This window comes from Pteropus alecto, unplaced genomic scaffold (genome assembly GCF_000325575.1).
Source record: "Pteropus alecto unplaced genomic scaffold, ASM32557v1 scaffold78, whole genome shotgun sequence".
NCBI classification, from domain to species: domain Eukaryota; kingdom Metazoa; phylum Chordata; class Mammalia; order Chiroptera; family Pteropodidae; genus Pteropus; species Pteropus alecto.
In genome coordinates, this window is record NW_006443124.1 from 17,678,739 (window position 1) to 17,687,568 (window position 8,830).

The 8,830-nt window shown below is 44.4% G+C and overlaps 1 protein-coding gene across 1 annotated transcript; it reads right to left on the minus strand.

Moving 5' to 3' along the window:
* Positions 1-2,349: 2,349 nt before the first annotated feature.
* On the minus strand, positions 2,350-4,476 carry LOC107196478 (histone H2B type 1-L). The gene is given in 3 exon segments (XM_025040617.1): positions 2,350-2,742; positions 2,744-2,788; positions 4,390-4,476. Coding segments are annotated over 3 exon segments (525 nt in total).
* Positions 4,477-8,830: the final 4,354 nt, after the last annotated feature.

Below are 8,830 nucleotides of genomic sequence, written 5' to 3' on the forward strand. Positions count from 1 at the left end.
GTAAATTGATATTTTAAAATACGTGTAGATGACCAAAACTTAGTGTTTAAAAAATCATCTGGACAGTACCCAATTTTTAAAACAAATTTGGATAATTATGAAACAAAAAGTTTTAATGAAATCTGTCTCTTAGTGAGATGGATGTTGTCCCTCCCTCCTTCTCTGCCTCAATTAGTTCATGCACCCATGGGCACATATAATATTGCTATGGTTACAACGAAAGCAGTATATAGCAGCATTTCTTTTCCTTTGTATTATTTTACAGACATATTCTCTGAAACAGGTATCTACAAAAATAAAGACCTAAGAATGGAAATTTCGTCAGGTGTTTTACTCAATTCTTTGCTTTCTTAGTAAAAATCCAACAATTAAGCAGTGATGTCATCAAAAGTCAACACTTTAAATTTTCAGAGATATCAAATTCATATTCAAAACTACATGGATCCAGTTTCAAGTTCTCAACCTTCTACCAGATCGGGAGTCAGTATCTTAATCTCCACTTGTAGTCCCATGAAGCTAGTCTCACAGATCCACGTAATTCTCTACTTTAATGAGCTTAAAATCTAGGTTTAACAAAATGAAACTTGTCTCCAACAGTAGGCAACAACACTACTTAGTACCAAAAATTAGATCAAGAAGCAAAATGAACATTATATTAATTCCCAAATACAATTCTATAAAAATAAATTTTGCTGTGGATAATGTAAAACATCGGTAAATTTCGCAGTCCTTTTGCCTCCTCTGACACACACAGTTAGCTTGAAGTAAAAAAGGCTGCCTCTACTTGCCAAACAGTTGAGTGGAGACTGCATAGGCACAGAATGGGCCGGATTTGGCCCTCTCCTCCCACATGAATCTTGAGAGGGCAAAGTGATAGTCCTATTGAGATTTTATAATCAAGGAAATAGAAATTTTATACAGAACACATGTCTATATCATTACTACAAAGAAATCTTAAGTGTTATGTTTAATTGAAGGTTAAAGTTCACCAAATATTAAGAATGTGTAGATGCTAAGAGAATCTTAAGACTCAATGGCAGCATTCTCTGGGTCTGAAATAACCGAAGTAAATTCTTCCTAAAGATCTGGAATAGGCATTTCACTGGTATCCATTCTGACATGCATTTAAAAGACTCTCCTCCCCCATCTCAGAACTTTCCAGTCAAATTTGCTAATAGTGGAGTAAACCAAAGATTTTGCAGAAAGGAAAACTGTTACTTTAAGAAGAAACTACAAATGCAAGACATAAATTTGTTACGTAATAAGTTAAATGTTGACCAGTGCATGGTGGTCACTGAGATGGTATGACCCCCCCCCCACCCCCCAGGGAGCACGAGTCAGACGGTCATTGTCCACCTAAGGGATCAGAGCCACCAATTCAGGAGGCGTTTCCCTGTTGGCAGACTGGGATCCGGAGGGTAGATTAAGAGGTTGGGTATTCTTCCTGGTTTAGGAGTAATCAGTACTGGTGTTTTTTAGTAATGACTGCCCAGGCTCCAGTCAGGCATGCATGATTTAATTACCCAGGGAGCACGAGTCAGACGGTCATTGTCCACCTAAGGGATCAGAGCCACCAATTCAGGAGGCGTTTCCCTGTTGGCAGACTGGGATCCGGAGGGTAGATTAAGAGGTTGGGTATTCTTCCTGGTTTAGGAGTAATCAGTACTGGTGTTTTTTAGTAATGACTGCCCAGGCTCCAGTCAGGCATGCATGATTTAATTATTAAATGTCACACAGGGAATATAATACTAGCCTTGCATATGACTGTTTTTTTTTTAAAGCTATGTTTATTACAGAACTTCTTTTACTGGTTACTGGGTTTACGTTAAAAAGTATACACGTTTTGGGCATAAAAATCCAATTTTAAAGATTGTAGCTGAGAATGAGCCTAGTATGTGCGCACGCTGTTTTGCTTTCAGACAGGAACGCCTAGTGCTCATAAGGTGCCTAAACTCGAATGCTGCTGAAATGTTTTTGACAAACTTTTGGTGGCTAGTCACGAGAACGGCCTTAAGCACCACCGCCAGGGCTGTGGAACAATCCCTAGGGCTCTTACCGAATGTCACATCCAGAGTACCCCAGCTTGACTCACGAGGAGACATGAGGAGAGGTTGGCATGAGGCATTCATGGAGGAATTGGCGCTTGCCATGAGCGGACCGGACAGCGGACTAGTCCACGCACACAACGGGTAGGGCTGCACTCTCCCGGACTGCTGGTTGGAGCCGAGGCTAATTGATTGGGTCTTTCAGGGAAAATGTGCCGCAAAGAAGGGATCTTTGCTGTTCCAGGACTTGCGCACCCCCACATGGCTCACTGCAGCTCCACCACGACTTCGACTAAACAGCACATTACAAGTAGATCAAGCGGCACGCTCCATTTCCAGCTGGGAGAGGTGGCTCTGAAAAGAGCCTTTGGATTTCAAGGCGCCACAGTGTCCCACTTGGAGCTGGTATACTGGTGACAGCTTTGGTGCCTTCGGATACGGGATGCTTGGCCAGTTTCCCCGGCAACAGCAGGCACATGACCGTTTGCACCTCCGGAGACGTGATGGCGGAACGCGTGTTGTACTGCGCCAGGCGGGAGGCCTCGCTGGTAAAGCGCTCGAACTTGTCTTTCACTTACGAGTTTATGATGCCTGTATTCGGGTGCACTTGCTTCAGCACTTTGCACACGTAGGTGGAGTAGCTCTCCTTGTGGCTGCATTTGTGCTTCTTCTCCACTTTCTGTGCCTTAAGTGTTGCCCTTCTTGGAGCCTTTCTTCGGTGCCAGAGCTGAGCGAGAAAGCTACTGTACGGGAAAACAGCCACCAGCAAAAAGTGGAACAAGGCGGAAATGGGACCCACGGAAAAGAATGTGGTGCAAATAGTGCTATTTATCATCTCCATATTCAAATGAAGGCTCCAAATCTTTACACTCTGATGGGACAGCTGGCCGAGTGCTTTCCGGGACCTGAGGAATTTATGTAAATAGCAGATGCCGCTCCTTCTTTCCTGTTGGACAATAGTACAACCAGTACAAAGGTATGTCTGCCGCTCACAAGCAGTCAGGTTCAAAACTTTTGTTGTCACCCGTGGGAGTGTCTTTGTTTATTCACCGTGGCTGGCTATAGCAAAAAAATAAAATAACTGGAAAGGAAGTAAACCGTTTTAACCCGCGTCAGCACCTTATTTGGATAGACGGCAAATGGGGGGAGGGGCTGGGGAGAGGGGAGCATTTCTCTCAGAGGCTTAAGGTCCAAGGAAGGGGAAATTGATGCTTATTCAGCGAGGGACTGAGAATGGCTGCTTCCAATTTCCTTAACCATTTCTTTCTCATCATCTTCCCAAACCCTGCAAAGGCCAAAGAGATAAATTCCTTTCAGAATTCAAGAGTAAAGACAAACGATGTTTTGAGAAACTGAGGACATAGTATTGAAGATATATTAAGGTGCTGACATTGGAATTGTAGCATCAGGGCAGACTTACTGGAGAGAGGACTTGTCTGGGTTTCAGAGAAAACACTAGTCCTTACAAACCCCTTTGAAATGACAGCCATATGCTAAGTGCTCGATATGTGAGCTCTCATCCAGTCTCCTAATCCCCCCAAGGGTTAGATACTATTAACGTTCTCTAATTACCTATAAGAACACGGTCTTATGGAACTGGTAAAATATAAAGGAGACATACTAAAAATTTTAAATTTGGGTAAAAATTGATTTGAATTGGGCAGCATCCAGTCTAGCAAACAGAAAAGAGTTCTGAGATGCTGTATAAAATAAAAGCCTATAGGCAAAAGGGAGCAGGAACAGGGAAGTCATACTAGGCAAAGCGGGTTAGGTATTACAAGTTGCTTTCCTTTAAGGGATGGCAGGGGTTTCTCATGCAGATACCTCACTAGTGCTGATCAGACAATTTCTAATTGTTTGGTTTAAGATTCCACTTCTGAGGGAGCTAAAATTGAAAACAGGCTAAGTTTCAGGTTGGTGATATGAGGCTTAGTATAAGTGGCTCCAATTTGGGCCTGTTTTATTGTTTTTAACAGAAGTCACCAGTCCCTTGTTAAATTAATTCCTATATACACAAGGTTAAGTTCCCTTATTATGTTAACTTCCAAGATAGAAATATCAGGTGTAATGAATTCACATTTTTCACTTATTTTATTGTCACCTAGGAGGCTCGTTAGAAATGCAGAAGAATCTTGGGCCCCATCCCAAATGTATTGAGTCAGAATCTGCATTTAAATACATTCATATACACTTTACAGTTTGGGAAGCTCTGGTCTGCAGGTCATTTACCTGGCTACCATCCATGGCATTACCCAGACTGGCCAGGGGGTGTAGTGGTGTCCCCGGTAGACAAAATGGTTCACCTAGTTCAGAGAAGTTAGCACTTTGCTTTCAAGATACCAACATAAGCAGTACCTTCTACATGCAAGTCCATCCTCTGAGGTCCATTGGGCATCTGGAGATTGTAGGTCCCCTGAGCTGCTTTGGACATCCTCAGCATTAACCATTTTATCTATTTACTTTAAAAATATAGAGTTGATTTAACAAACATTTCTATACAGCTCATTATCAGCTAGGTAACCTCTTAATAAATACTTGATTCAACTTAGTGCTAATAACAGCCCTTTCAAGTATGCACTATTATTAACTCCATTTTACAGATAGGAAGCAAAGGGCTGAAGAAAATATGGCTCATGTGAGACAGCTGATGAGGTGGCGAGCTGGCCATGGAAGTAAGGCCAGCTGGTGCCAAGCTCCCTGCTAACCGCCACCTAGATGTTTTTTTTACCTTTTGAGTGTTAAATTTCATTTCGAAAAGGAAATAGCACTTAAGATGTGGTGTGTAGAAGAAAAATATTAACAAAATTAAAATAGATTGCTCTGTGTTTAAGGTTTTTTGGGAAAAAAGTCAGAAATCTTAAAATTTCTACCGGAATAGAAACATGAAAGTACTATAGATGAAATTAATGCTCAATTCCACAATTGCAGATTCAGTTTATTTTTTATTCTTTGAATTCAAGGCATCTTAAGAAAATAGACAATAGCTTTCTTCTGGATCATTTATTCAAATTTATTTTTATACCAGAGACTCGATAATCACTATATAAAAATTATTAATGTCACTCCATCTCCCCATCCCCAGCACCCCTGGGAGAGGGCTGAAGCCTGATGTCGCATAGGAGCTTCACTCAAAGCAAAAACCTTTCCTTTCACTTGTGGATCTGGTTGGCACAAATTCTCTGGCTGCAAGCTGCCTTCTATTCTTAAACTCAGTTCTGAATAGGTCTTTCTGTCTCAGTGGAAGCTCATTGGCGATTAGATGTTGAAAGAGTTAACACCTTTATAATGTTGGGGAGGAAAGACTTTCCCTCATTCCTGGGTTGGATGCCTGAGTCTATGAAGTCAACAAACAAAAGTCAGATTAACAGGACAAAAGGTATAAACATTTATTCAATTTTAACAGTATGGCAAACGGAATCACAGGGTGAAAAAGGTGAATACCCCCCAAAGTGATGAGATTTGAGAGTTTACAGTATGTCTTAATAGGGGAAGGGGAGTGGGGACGTAAGCCTCTTAGGGAAGAGTAAATGATTTTAGGAAAAATGATTGGGCCTTTAGGAGACTAGGTGGGAGGAATGACAGTTTGTGACAAAATCTGGATATGGCATGGACTTTAGTCTCCTCCTAGGTAAGAGTCAAGCTTCCCTGGTTGATAAAACTCCTGGGAGGGGATTGCTGGCAGTTGAGTCCATTTTGGAGGATCTGTCTTAGGCAAATAAGGTAGGTTCAGAGAAAGCCTTTCCCAGCATTTGTAGTTTTTCTAGTGGCTTCAACTCAAAATAATCGATATACCAATGCGGCATATTTTCAGGTAGCGTGTTCTGAACTCCTTCACTAGCAAAGGTGTTTGTCACAGAGATCTGAGCTTGAGGTTTAGGGAGGGGGTGGTTGGAGGATGTCGCATGACAGCAATATGATTTGCAGGGCCCGGAGCAAAATGAGAATGTGGGCACCTTGTCCAAAGACTATAGAGAATTCTAAGAGGGCCATGGCAGAGCACGGGGTGCTTCTCAGGGTGGCCCTGCTGTAGTCCCATGAGCTGGCCCTGGATGCCCCTGGGCCTGTGCCTCATGAACGAGGAGGGCATCCTAGGCGTTATGCATCCATGGTCCCCCTCCCCCTCTGTGGGATTGCAGGTGAGCATTTCTAGGAAGCACTTGGGTAAGAAGTTGTCCTTCTGCGTATGTGCTAAGATTTGGGAGTCGATCTGCCCCATATGGAGGTTATTTAGTGCCAGAAAATCAGGAGTAGAATCTCATGGGCTAAATATTTGTGTACCCCCAAAATTCATATGTGGAAACCTTAACCCCCAAGGTGATAGTACAAGGGATGGGGATTTTGGGAGGTGATTAGGTCATGAGAGTGGAGCCACCATGATGAGGTTGGTGTCTCATCAATGAGGCAGGAAAGAGCTCAATGCTGATTCTCCTTCTCCTTTCTTCCCCTGTGAAGACACAGTAAGAAGAAGACCGTCTGCAATCTGGAAGGGGGTCCGAACCCATCCATGCTAGTACCCTGATCTCAGACTTTCAGTCTCCAGAGTTGTGAGAAATAAATGTTATTTTAGCCGCCCAGTCTGTGGTGCTTTATTCTAGCAGCCTAAGTGGACTAAGGCAGCCACTGGAGTCAAGAGCAATGTGATGTTTTTACAGATGGAAACAATATAGGGCAAGCTTGAGGTTTCCAGAAAAAAAAAAAAAAGAGAGAGGGAAAGAAAAGGTGAGTGAAGGAAGGAAAGAAGAAAGAGGGTGGGTTGGAGACAAAGGCAGAGAAAAGGCAGAAAAAGAAGAGAAAAGAATCCATGGCCTGCAGCTTAGCCACCTGGGACAGACAGCTGTGCTTGTAATGGCCTAGAACAGGGCCACGGATGGTATCGGTCCGTGGCCGACCAACCCCTGGGCCGCAGATGGTATCGGTCCCTGGCCTGTTAGGAACTGAGCCATAGCAGGAGGTGAGTGGTGGGTGAGAGAGCGAAGCTTCATCTGTATTTGCAGCCTTTCCCCGATGTTAGCATTACTGCCTCAGCTCTACGTCAGATCATCAGGCATTAGATTCTCATAGGAGCGTGAACCCTATTGTGAACTGCACATGTGAGAGATCTAGATTGTGTGCTCCTTATGAGAATCTAATGCCTGATGATCTGAGGTGGAACTTAAGCGGTGATGCTAGTGCTGGGGAGTGGATGCAAAGATCAACGTTAGTGGAGAGGTTTGACTGCACAGAGACCATAATACATCAATTGCTTGCAGACTCATATCAAAACCTTATCAGTGAGTGTGGCAAAAAATAAGCCGGATCTGGTGGCAGGCCTTATGGTGGCAAGTGAGTTGATGTACTTCAATTGTACAGCTACATCTGGTGGCATCCGATTCTGCATTTTGATAAGTTGTATAATTATTTCATTATATATTACAATGTAATAATAATAGAAATAAAGTGCACAATAAATGTAATGCACTTAAATTGTCCCAAAACCAATCCCCCGCCGCCTCCTGGTTCATGGAAAAATTGTCTTCCACGAAACAAACCCCTAGTGCCAAGAAAAAGTTGGAGACTGCTGGCCTAGAAGAGCAATTAACTTAAAAAGGAGTTTGGATAATAAAAACAAACAAAAATAAACCCCAAAACATACCCCCATCCTCATCAGTTCTAGACTGCAGTGCCTGGTGCTGGTAGCAACTGAATGAGCATGAAGAGTGCATTTCACCTACCTGGGTTCTCAGCAGCATGGTGATGCCATCCTTTTCTACTAAGTTAGGGATGATGTGCACTCACCTCCCTCCTCATTCAGTAGAGTCCCTGTAAATTCTCTCAAAGAAGCATTTCCTATAAATGAATCATTGCAACGGCAAACAACCAATACATTGCTTCCCCTCGCCCCCCCCCTTACCCAAAGGAGTGCTGATTCTCTCCTTATTGGAATAGCTAATGTAACACTTGCTACACGTAGAGTCTGCTGGGAGGGAGGGCTGCCCGGAGGTGGTGCCCTGCAGACTCACACAGCACACCGCCAGGGCTACTGTGGATGCGTTTTAATCATTGGCATTGAGAGCCCTTGGAAGGTGGGGGTAAGACCACAGGGTGTGCTGGGGAGCTCCGGAGAGGAGATGAGCCTCACCAAACGTCTACAGTTTTGGAAAAAATTGCAGGGCAGCCTTTGTTCTCTGGACAGCTTCCAGCGTGCTCTGGTGGACATAGGCCGTCCTCTCACTGCACATGGGATGCCTGTATAGCGGTGGCTGAGGATCTTTCTCTCCAAGGCCCTGCCCAGGAGCGGGTCCCCGGGCCCCTGGGCCCCTGCGTAGGACCTGGAATGAAACAGGTGCTGGCCTGCATCTCGCCCAAGGTGACCGGGGTGTTCCTTCCCAAACGCCCCTGGTGGCCAAAGCGGTTCTTGTGCCCATTTCCAGTTTATTTCAGCAAACAGAAAAGATAAAGTCTGCAATCAAATCTCAGCGGCAGGTGTGAATGAAGGACAGGTGACCACAACTGCGAAGGTGGGAGAGGGCCAGGAAACCAAATCTGAGAGGCAGCAGCCGGCACTGTGATGGACGCACAGCCAGCCTGCAGACCGTGTGAATGCGTTTGGGTCTAAGCGCCAGGCAGACAAGCAGAGAGGGTGGACACACCCGGGAAAACAGCCTACCCCTGGGTCCCTGAAACACAAAGGGCCCCCGAATCCTGTGTGTTTCAGGGACCCAGGAGTGGGCTGTCTTCCCCTGACATCCTCCCCTACCCCCATAGACTGGGGCAAATTCTCCCCAGTCTATGGGGGTGGGGGAGGA